At 45.4% G+C, this 11,772-nt stretch overlaps 1 protein-coding gene across 5 annotated transcripts in view; it reads left to right on the forward strand.

The window, feature by feature from the left end:
- ZNF142 (zinc finger protein 142) overlaps positions 1–11,772 on the forward strand; it is a 19,324-nt gene continuing 7,552 nt past the window's right edge. Inside the window, exons 1-7 of one of the 5 annotated variants that reach the window (XM_045560080.1) lie at positions 1–226; positions 460–632; positions 2,227–2,540; positions 4,879–5,478; positions 6,536–6,703; positions 7,822–8,646; positions 10,816–10,993. In XM_045560080.1, coding sequence (XP_045416036.1) covers positions 2,261–2,540; positions 4,879–5,478; positions 6,536–6,703; positions 7,822–8,646; positions 10,816–10,993 — 2,051 coding nt within the window. In that variant the 5' untranslated portion in view covers positions 1–226; positions 460–632; positions 2,227–2,260. Of the gene's footprint in view, positions 227–459; positions 633–1,380; positions 2,541–4,878; positions 5,479–6,535; positions 6,704–7,821; positions 8,647–10,815; positions 10,994–11,772 lie in introns of those variants that run through there. The other 4 variants (XM_045560079.1, XM_045560081.1, XM_045560082.1 and 1 more) reach the window with 4 other exon arrangements.

The following is an 11,772-nucleotide window of genomic DNA, read 5'->3' on the forward strand; positions in this document are numbered from 1 at the left end:
GTACTCCATCGGCTTCAGAGTCGCGGGGGAGGGGCGGGAAAAGCGACACAGGGAGGAAAAACCATAGAGTCTTGGCAGCCGATAAGAGGAAGAGAGAGTGGCCTCCATATGCCCGATGTCCTAGAGGCGGCTGGGCCAGAGGTGGTCGCACAAAGGGAGCCCCGGGAGGCCGCTCCAGCCGCTGTCGACCATAGAGATGCGGCTCCCGCCGGCCCTGGGCTGGGAGGTGAGTGAGCTGCTGCGGGGCGAGAGCGGGGAGGGAGTGCGGGTGGAGCGAGCTGGAGGCAGAAGTTTCTCGAGCCCTGGAATGAGAGTGGGCCTGGGCCTTGGGAACTCTCGGGAAGAGCTACTAAAGGGAGCACGCTGGGGAGCCGGGCCCCGGTGCCTCCGCAGCGTCACGGCTGTGTGGGGTACCCGCTGCTTCTCAGGACCATAATCATGACGAGGCTCCATTCTAAGCTTTACAGGTTACAAAACGCCTTTCCCGTTCTCTGGCTCTTGTGATTCATCTCCTACCCGACGTTGTGGACGCTGTCATTGCCTCCATTTTACAGATAGGAAAGCTGAGGCCCAGAGAAGCGAGGCGACTGTATCTGTCCAGGTCGACGCGGTGAGTCAGAGCCCAGAGGCAGGTGGGAACCCTTGTACTTAGGCCGGGGCTCGTTGTTTCCCCAGGCCTTCTCTGCCTTAATCTGTTCTTTCTCCTCCTCATTGCTCCTGCCCCAGAGAGAAACACATTTCTTCTCTAGTGCCCACCTGTCTCCTACCTTACCCCGCCTTCCCGCAGGTGAAGGTTCTCGATCTGGACGGCGCCACGTCCTCCTTGGCCTTCCTCCAGAGGCCATCGGGAAGATTCTCCAGAGCAGCGATAATACTCATTAAGTGGAGGCTGCGGTTACCAGAGAATCCCTCTGACCGCTTCCCTGCCATCTTCTCAATCCTTGTGATCAGATGTTTTGAGTCGTGGGATTCTGGAGAATACAGACCATCAGATTGCAGGATGTAGACTTCTTTTTCCTTTTGCATCTTCTCACTTGCAACCTGGCCTTTACTCGATCTCTGAGAGTCAATTTCATGAAATGAATACTGTCATTCTTGCTAATTACTAGTAATTCAGCTTAAACTCATTTTAGCCATGGATAAAAGGATATGCAGTGTAATTGCGATTCATTTCTCAGTTATGTTCCCGTGTTCAGTTTGAGGCCATAGTCAATTAATGAGTTTGAAATGTCTCCAAATGTGTTACTTTATGTGTGAGGAACCTTTATATGTTTGGTATCTTGGTACAACATATCTCGCTTTACTCTGATTCAGCTCCATGTCTGCAGTTCTTCACTAGAATCTTGTTTGTCTGATTTGCATAGATTGTTGGTGATTTGTGTTTGTTGAAATGATAATGTCAATAAACTACTCAAAAAGCTGTACATGTAGAGAGGGAGACTTATAGGTAAACAAGAGTGCAGTGTGACACAGTTGCTGATAGGGCTATGTACAAAGTGCCATTAGGACCCCAGGAGAGAGAAAGTAAGTTAAGCGTGTCAGGAACCCTTCATAGTGAAAGTGACTTTTGTGGAGCTTCTTAAAGGATTGTTAGGAGTTAGTTAGCTAGATGAGAGAGAAAGAGAGGAAGAGGGAGATTGAGAAAGGAAAAAGGCACATCAAGCCAAGAGGGAGACAAAAGGCTGTGAGGATGTGGAAGCAAAAGAGAATGTGGTGAGTCTAGAGAATGGCAAATCATCTGGTTCAGAGATCTGTTGAGAGGAGAGATGGAAGATGAGTCTGGAGAGGTCAGCAGGGGCCAGATCATGAAGGAAGGGCCTTATACCTATACTGAGGAATAGTGACATTATCAAATATTCAGAGGGAAAGGGACCTCTGAGATCCTTTGGCCTCACCTAATTTTGTTGCAGATAAGAAAACTAAGGCCCAGATTGCTTAATGATTTGACTAAGGGCACTTAGCTAGCAAGAAACATAACCTGCAGTCATTAATATGTTGGCCAAAACTTGTTAGCTCTCTCCTGATATTGACTCTTACAATTTGTATACTTTTTGGTCTGAACATTGTTGTAAAAAGAAAGCTTCTATTTAGGTTAATAAGGCGTGGCATGCTGCCACATGCAGGGCAGTGACTACGTGGGTGGGCACTGGGCTGTGTACCAACACCAACCTGGAAGAAAGCAAAAGCTCTAACAATATTTTGTTTTTCTTCTGGTTGGCTTCTCAGCATTTAAGAGGCCAGAACACACAAGTCGCTGGTGATGACAGACCCTGTGTTGGACTCACAGCCAACCAACAGCACTGGGGAGATGGATGGACTGTGCCCTGAGCTATTGCTGATCCCTCCACCTCTCTCTAACCGTGAAATCCTGGGGCCCATTCAGAGCCCCTGCCCTTCTGGGGACCCCACCCCTTTGCCTACTGATCCAGGCTGCCTGCTGGTAGAGGCCACAGCAACTGAAGAGGACCCAGGGAACATGGAGATCATTGTGGAAACAGTAGCTGGAACCTTGTCCCCAGGTGCTCCTGGAGAGACCCCAGGTACAAACACAGTTGCAAGCAGGCCAGTGGGACAAGCCGCCCTGAGGTTCTGTCTGTGCTATTTTTGGTTCTTCTGTATAAATATGATGAGAACACAAGGTAGTATCCTATTTTTATACTTGGAGATGTTGTAATTTGGTTTGCAGTTGGTGCACGTTGACTGAAGGCTAGTGAAGTGGTGCACAACCTTGTACCAAGCTTTTGGCAGAGCCTGTCCCTGTGAGGGCTTCGTGTCTGCTAGGCACTAATCCAGAAAGGGAGACCTTTCTGACCCCTCTGCCCAATCCTGGCTTGTCCTTACTCTTAGAGTCCTTGGGGATTCTTTCCTCCATATTGACCCTTACACCAAGGAACTGCGGCCAGGGATTAGGCAAAAGGCCTAACATGTCTCTACCACCCTGGGCTTGGCAGGGCTTTCCAGAGGTAATCTGGTGTTTCCCTGCCCTAGTTTCTCATGTATAACATATTTTACTCATCCAAGGCATGCTGTTAAGAGTAGCAGTTGAGGCTGGGTGCAATGGCGTGTGCCTGTAGTCCCAACTATTGTGGAGGCTGAGATAGGAAGATCTCTTGAACCTAGGAGTTTGAGGCTGTAGTATGCTATGTTCACGCCTGTAAATAGCCACTGCACTCCAGCCTGGGCAACATAGTGAGACCCCATCTCTTAAAAAAAAAATAAAGTAGGAATTGAGCATTTGTATTTATCCTAGGAGGAAGACTCTTCCTTTGTTCATCCCATATTTATAACCTTCTATTTTTAGGAAACTTCTCTGTTTTTTAACTGACATCCTCCAGCTATAGTTGTCAGTACTTCCCTTGGCAGTGTAGTATAGTGATAAAGAATACTGGGAAAGATTAGCTAATTTGACTATGTAATATTTCTAAATTTGTGTGTGGTAAAAGGAATTTTTTTTTTTTTAAAGAGCCTGGGAAAAACACTTGTAACATATAAGGAAAAGTTAATAAGATGAAAAAGAAACAGCTTTACTTAAATGGGAAAAAGAAAGCTACATGCCTTTCACTAAAGAAGAAATAAAAATAGTTAATGACCATATAGAAGGATGCTTAATCTCACTAACAAATTTCAGTTAAAAATAACTATTAGGTGCTGTTTTTGTTTCTCGACTTTGGCAAAATTAAACATCATTTTATAATGCCTAGTTTTGGTGAGGCTATAGGAAAACACTATCTTAACAACTTATGGAAAATTAATATAATCTACATTTAGCTATGTAACGAATTTTACAGTATGCACACTCTGACCCAGTAATTCCACTCTAGGAAACGGTCCTATAGAAAGACTCACACACATACACAAAGATACAGAGATAAGGATGTGTAGGGCAGCTTTATTTGTAATGTTTGGAAACAGCCCAAATGTCTATCAGTAAGGGCAGAATTTTTTTTTTTTCTTGACAGCCTACCATTAAAACAGCAGAATTTCATTTTGATTTATCCATGCCCTGAACTACCATGAACTGGAAAAAAAAAAATATGAAGTAGATTTAAATGTACTCATAAATTAAAATGTCTTTAATATATAGCAAGTGAGAAAAAAAAAGGCCTGAAAGGATACACACCAAGCTATATGTGTGAGAGTGGGAATGGTTATTCTTTCTTTGTATACTTTTGTATTATTTGAATTGTTGCATCAAACCTTTCTTTTAAACAAAAATATGATAAAAAGGACCAGCAGAATAAATGTAGGACAAACATGGGCTTGAGTCTTGGCTCTACCACTAATAAGCATGGTGGCCTTAACTGCATAGAATCCTAGGTCCCTCTTAAAGGGCTGTTGGAGGACCATATGAGAGCATTTCTTAAGCTTTTGTTTATCAAGGTCCTGCCCATTGCTTTAAAAGTTGCAGCAATTATTATGGAGGTGATTTGGCTGCTCTCAAAAAGGATGTTCTCCATTTTATGAATTCCTCTACAGAATTTGAAAGTAACACTTTGTCAGTTATATTGCAGATATTATTCCTAGTTTGTCATTTTCTTCTTTTGGAAGCTTCTAAATTTTATTTGGGCAAAACATGTTGCCTTTTCTTAATGCTTTCTGGATTTGATTGTTTATTTATTCATTTAAAAAAATACTTACTAAACACCTATCTTGTGCCAAGTGTTGTGTTTGCTGGATACTAGGAATCCAAGCACATGTGCCAGAGAGACTATCCCTGACCTTATGGGGCTTACAGTGCAAGTATAGAACCAGACTTAAAAGTCCATCTGTACTCCATGAATATTAAAAGATTCACCTACATTTTCTGCTAGTAACTAACTCCTATGAGTCTTGTTCCATCTGATTCTATGCCTTTCTCTGTCGGTCCTCTGCCTGCAGGTGTCCTGGTAAAGGTGGTGGAGGTGTACTTCTGTGAGCGCTGTGAACAGAGCTTCGCAGAGCCCACTCTGCTGGCCCTGCACCAGTGCAGTGAGACCCATATACAACCAGTGCAGGGCCTCTCTAGCCCCTCGTGCTCTGTAGAGCTGCCCCCCAGCAACCTTAACCTCCCTGGCTCTCTGCAGGCCCAGAGCCCGCCAGATAGCCCCCTGCTATGCCCTGTGTGTAGACAGGAGTTTGCCCAACCCCAGGCCCTGAAGAGCCACTTCAAGATTCACCGGGGCACTCCCGACACCTTCTCCTGCCCAGAATCTGGCTGTGTGTTCTCTGCTGAAGATCGCAAGGGTCTGCAGCACCACCTGAGGCAGACCCACAGAGCAGTTCCTGTGCCCTGTTCTTTCCGTGGCTGCCCTTTGCTTTTCGGGAGCCAGCAGGGCATGGAGCTGCACCGGCAGGCCCATTACCCTTTCCACTGCAGCCATTGCAGCTTCATGGGCTCCAACATCAAACTCTTCCGGCAGCATCAGTGGAGCCATGGGGCCGGGACACAGGAAGAACATTCTGCCCTTCAGGGCCTTTCATCGCAGGAGCTGCTGCCAGGTATGAGGCCAGGGGCCCAGCAGTCCCCCTCTTGGAATTCAGCCACAGTTGATCTTATGGACAGGCAATTGTTTCCAGTGCCATAGGTGTGCATGAGTACAAGGGAATCTAGATAATGGCTCAGAAGGATGACATGGGAAGGCATCTAGAAACCTTGAACCAGTCAGAATATATGGGCAAAAGAGGAAGTCTTTGTCCATGACAATGAGTGAAATTTAGCTTAGGCTACATATAGCCTGCAGTTAATATTAACAGAACCATTTCAGAACTTGCTGAGGGCAAAAGCAAAAATGCCCATCATTGTTTATAGCCACTGGTAGAATGCCCGTAGATTCCCTTTTAGAGCAGCTGGGATTAGGAAATTGGGCAGGAGAAGTTGAGATTATTTTAAAAAGAAACCTTCAAGAGAGATGGTATTTTACTGATTCTTACTCCTCTTGGTCTCAAAAAAAAAAGTTCATGGGGGTGAATAGAGGAGCAGATGGAAACAGTGAAAACAGGCCAGGAGAAACCAGGATTCTGATGAGAGAACTTGGCTTGCTAATACTCACTCATGCTTTGGTGCCTAAAGAGAAGACCTTTTTCCTGGAAACTAGTCATATGTCTTTGCTTTACTCAGGTAGCTGCCTCTGTTGGAGGATAGAAGGGATGGATTTGGGGGCGGGGGGGCCCACTAGAACACTTTAGAAATCAGGGTGTGTTCACACTCAGCCACCAGCCATTATCCCTGGATACCTGATCCTTGGAATTACAGTCTACCCATTCTCTACTCTCAGTTCCCTGACCCCACCCTAATGACCTCAAAGCTCTTACAATCAAGGGTTCTGAAATTAGTGCTGAGGTTTGATTTACTTTAGACTGGAGTATTGCTGATAGATTACCTTCTGATCTTCCTGTCCCTGCCTTGAGTGAGAATAAATTTATTTCTTTAAAACTCAAGATTCTCTCATGCTAAAAGTGGAGGAGGGTGATTCTTTCAGCCAGTAAATTGAGAAGGACAAGCATTCATTGCTGTCATTGGCTCCTGTAGACTTTATCAAGTTTCATATGTCTCCAGCTCCCAAACTGCCTCCAGGAGAGAGAGAACCTTCAGAGGAAGCAGGGACAGCCTTGCCTGGGCAGGAGTCAGCTGAAGAGGAAGATGTAGAGGAAGAAGAGAAGAGTGAGACCCAGAAGGACTCCCAGAAGGCCCTGGACAAAGGCCAAGGGGCTCAGCATTTGGAAGGTAATGTCGTCAGGCTTGAAGCTGTTGGTGGTGAGGAGTGGATTGTGGAGAGCCTGGCATTGAGGCTCTTGGATTTGTTTTCTGAGCTTTGGTTCAGATCCTTCCATTCTTCCCATTTTACCTTGACTCAGAAGTCAGGATCTAGTGGAAAAATGATAAATGGGTAAGTGGTAAAGACGCTAATAACACAGGGTAGGTTTAACTGGAGTTTGCTTTTCTGGGCTGATTTTCCTCAGACAGAAAACTCTTTTGCAGAAGGTGATGTTCATAGTGTAAAGATGTCAGAAGTTATTGATGATTAGCAGTCTGTTTTGTCTGGCATTGAGCCCCCTAAGATTTTTCTCTGAATCCTTGCTTCCCGTTTTTCAACTCACTAAAACATATAAAACACATCCCACGAGGTGCAAATTTATTGTCAGGTGAATTAGAAAGATCTGATTGTATTATTACCAACTCTTTATTTTTTATTTTATTTATTTATTTTTTAATTTAATTTTATTTTATTTTTAGAGACAAGGTCTTACTCTTTCATCCCAGCTGGAGTGCAGTGGCATGATCATAGCTCACTGCAGCCTCAAACTCCTGATTCTCCTGCCTCAGCCTCCCGAGTAGCTAGGACTACGGGTGCGCATCACTGTGCCCAGCTGTTACCAACTCTTTATTATCTAGCACCATTGGGCCAGTATTTGGAAACAAGAATACTTTACTTCTTTTCTTCTGCTCACTCCTTTTGGGGCAACCTTACTTTTAACCTTTTAACCTTCAGCCTTGCTGATTCTTCCTCCTGCTCCAGTAGAACAAGGGCAGGAAGAATAATAATGCTACATCCTGATTGTTCTTTTGAGCAGCTGTAAACAAAGGCTCAAGAATAGCTGGTGGCTAGGTGAAACGCTTCAAACAGGCAAGGTCTGAGAAGTTCTTATAATGTTGCTTCTGTTAACACTTTAATTTCTCATCTTTTCTTTGAGACTACAATGTTTGAGACCTTGTTACTTAGTTTCCTAGAGAGAAAGGCTGCACTGTTTGTATCTAGGCAAATTGTGGTTCTCCCATTATCTGGCTAGCCCTGACCTGTTGAAGAATCTCATTCTCAACCCTCTCTGTATTCCTTCTCTCAGGGGATGTGGCTTCTGGTACCGAGTCCCTCTTCAAGACCCACATGTGTCCAGAGTGCAAACGCTGCTTTAAGAAGCGGACCCATCTGGTGGAGCACCTGCATCTCCACTTCCCAGACCCCAGCCTCCAGTGCCCCAACTGCCAGAAGTTCTTTACCAGTAAGAGCAAACTCAAGACCCATCTGCTGCGGGAGCTGGGTGAGAAGGCCCACCACTGCCCACTGTGCCACTACAGTGCAGTGGAAAGGAATGCACTCAACCGCCACATGGCCAGCATGCATGAGGATATTTCCAACTTCTACTCAGACACCTATGCCTGTCCTGTCTGCCGTGAGGAATTCCGCCTCAGCCAGGCCCTCAAGGAACACCTCAAGAGCCACACAGCAGCAGCTGCAGCAGAACCATTACCCCTTCGCTGCTTTGAGGAGGGCTGCAGCTATGCAGCACCCGACCGCAAGGCCTTTGTAAAGCACCTAAAGGAGACCCATGGAATGCGGGCTGTGGAGTGCCGCCATCACTCATGTCCCATGTTGTTTGCCACAGCTGAAGCCATGGAGGCCCACCACAAGAGCCACTATGCCTTCCACTGCCCCCACTGTGACTTCGCCTGCTCCAATAAGCATCTGTTCCGTAAACACAAGAAGCAGGGCCACCCTGGCAGTGAAGAGCTGCGCTGCACCTTCTGCCCCTTTGCTACCTTCAACCCAGTGGCCTATCAGGACCATGTAGGCAAGATGCATGCTCACGAAAAGATCCACCAGTGCCCTGAGTGCAACTTTGCCACTGCCCACAAGAGGGTGCTCATCCGACACATGCTGCTTCATACGGGTGAGCTGGCTTCCATCTTTACAATAATGTAGTAGTAATGATGGTGATGATAATGGCTAATATGACCTTTAACTGTATTGCAGACACCACATGAAGGGCCTTGCATACATTGTCACATTTGACCAAGAATTCCTAGAGAAAGATTCCAAGTTTACAAATGATCCTTGAAGGCCGGGCACAGTGGCTCACACCTGTCATCCTAGCACTCTGGGAGGCCAAGGCGGGAGGATCGCTCGAGGTCAGGAGTTCGAGACCAGCCTGAGCAAGAGCAAGACCCCGTCTGTACTAAAAAATAGAAAGAAATTATCTGGACAACTAAAAATATATCGAAAAAATTATCCAGGCATGGTGGCGCACGCCTGTAATCCCAGCTACTTGGGAGGCTAAGGCAGAAGGATTGCTTAAGCCCAGGAGTTGAGGTTACCGTGAGCTAGGCTGATGCTACAGCACTCTAGCCTGGGCAACAGAGCGAGACTCTGTCTCCAAAAAAAAAAAAAAAAAAAAATCCTTGAGTGTGTCATTCAGCCATTCAGCTAATAAAGTAGTTGAGCTGGGATTTGAATCCAGGCAGTTTGATTCCAGAGCCTGTGCTCTAACTACTATGCTGTTGTGTCTTGCCCTTAATCCCCTGTCCAGTTCTGCTACCCCTAGTCAGGCTTGGGTGGGTCAACACTAAGTCTATTGGAGTGAAGAAACCTAGACCAGGACAAATACTTTCATTTGCAATTCAAGTATCGGGATGTGCTGTGAGAGAAAGGGCAAAGGGACTGGGCCATCCATACACATCATGGCCTTCCATAGCTTGGACATTCATGACACTGGAACAAGATCATCTCCAGTGACCCAGAAGTTGCAGATTTTTCAGCTCCAGCTCGTAATTGTTTACCAGCATTACTGATGCTTTAGGTGACAGCCAAATCAAGCTTCCTGCTATAGCATCATCCCATTTATGATCTCTATATAAACATCAGTGGATTATTAGGACATTAAAAAAATTTCCTCAAAGACTCTGGTTTGGGAGAACAATTTTTAGGCAGCCTGGGGCAAAGCCATTATTGTTCCTATTAAACAGTTCATATTTATATAATACATGCTTTAGCCACAAAGTCTCATGTTTCTGAGGGCTTTCCTAAAGCCTTATATCTGTATAATGCTTTATAGTTTACAGAGTTTTTTCATATGTGTTATCTCATATAATCTGTAATAATATTACAAGCAAGGCAGGTAAAGATGAAAAAAAGGACAAACTCTGAGAAGTTAAATTTAGAGCTACTTTAAAATCACACAGCTAGTGTTAGGACCAGAACCAAATACCATGTTGCTTGCCTTTCTTTCACCACAGGGAAGGAGGCTGGGTGAGTGGGCAGGGAACCAGGGCGGGGTTCTGAAGGAACATGGCCCCAGCCTCTCACAGCCAGATCTTGACTATCTACATGGATAGCTCAGTTTTGAGTTCTCACTGGGCACCACTGAGAACTTGGGGACACATCGTTTAATCTTCATACCAGTCTTGTGAGGTTAATATTTTTGTTGCCCTCTTTTTGGAGACGAGGAAACTGAGACTGTTCAAAGCCACATGAGTAGTGAGTTGGGATTTAAATCACTGCTTAATAGCTCTGTGATTTCTCTGTGCCTCAGTGTCCTCATCAGTAAAATGGGGGTGATAATAGCATCTGCCCCATAGGGATTCAGTGACAGGAGATATTTTTAGAAAGTGCCTGGCACATAGAGAGCACTATGTAAATGTTGGCTGTTGATATTTTTATTACTCTGTTGGACTTCAGAGTTCTTAATTACTATGTTGTATAGTCTAATTTCTTTTTCATTCTGTTCTAGAACATGAAAGGAATAGGGCTAAGTGGAGCAGTTGGCTATTAGTTAGTGCCAACAAGCCATAAGACAAACCAGGGGGATTTTAAAGCTATTTTTGAAAAGCTCAGTCTTTACTTTTTTCCCATCTTCATTGGTGTAGGATTTGGGGAGTAGTTGTCTGAGAGGGTTGTGAAGCAGCCTTGATTATTGTGAAGTCTTCAACATCTCAGGCAACACATGAAGCTTTTGCTCCTGCCTGGCATCAGGGTAAGCCTGCAGGAACAAACGGTCTGTCCACTCAGTTGGTCTGTGTCTGACCTGTGTTCTCTCCTCTCTCATCCTCACCCCCCATATAAGGTGAGAAACCTCACAAGTGCGAGCTGTGTGACTTCACGTGCCGAGATGTGAGCTACCTATCCAAGCACATGCTGACCCACTCCAACACCAAAGATTACATGTGCACTGAATGTGGCTATGTCACCAAATGGAAACACTACCTCCGTGTGCACATGCGAAAACATGCAGGGGACCTCAGGTATGAGCACACATGTGCCTCCATCCCTATCCCAAGTACCTTATGCCAAGTTAGCCTCCTCTTGGATTCATCTTCTGGCCCCATTGCTTTTTCCAGTCCCTGGAAGTGTCTCCTGACAGCTTTCTCTGCTCCCACCATCTCAGCTATTGTCTAAGTCTTCAGAGTTTAGCCCTGGGAAATTGGATAGATTTTACACTTATGGCCCCAGTCTTGGCCACTTCCAAATCCAGGCAGGTTCTCTGACCTCTGGGCACAGCTGGCTAGAAGGTTTCTCTGTAGCTTTCACGCCTCTGTGGGAGATTGGGAATGAGGCACAGAAACCTGCCCTGTGGGGCTGTAGCCATGTGATCTCCTTAAAGTCGAGGGTGCGTTGTGCTGATTCATAATAACTTTCTTCTAGGAAGCAGTATAGAGTAAGGCTTAGAACACAGGTCCTGGCTGTCTCTGCCCCCACTTCCTTTGTAACTTACCTCAAGCAAGTTATTAATGTCTATTACTTAGTTTCCTCACTTGTAATCCTCACTTGTAAACTAGATACCTGTTTCACAGGGCAGCAGTCCCCAACCTTTTTGGCACCAGGGACCAGTGTGGAAGACAATTTTTTTTTTATTTCAGCATATTATGGGGGTACAAAAGTTTAGGTTATGTATATTGCCCTTGCCCCCCGCCTCCCCACCCCGGAAGATAATTTTTTTATGGATGAGGGGTAGGGGATGGTTTCAGGTTGATTCAAGTGCAGTCAAACCTCTCTGCTAATGATAATCTGTACTTGCAGCCGC

Source organism: Lemur catta, chromosome 8 (genome assembly GCF_020740605.2).
Source record: "Lemur catta isolate mLemCat1 chromosome 8, mLemCat1.pri, whole genome shotgun sequence".
NCBI classification, from domain to species: Eukaryota; Metazoa; Chordata; class Mammalia; order Primates; family Lemuridae; genus Lemur; species Lemur catta.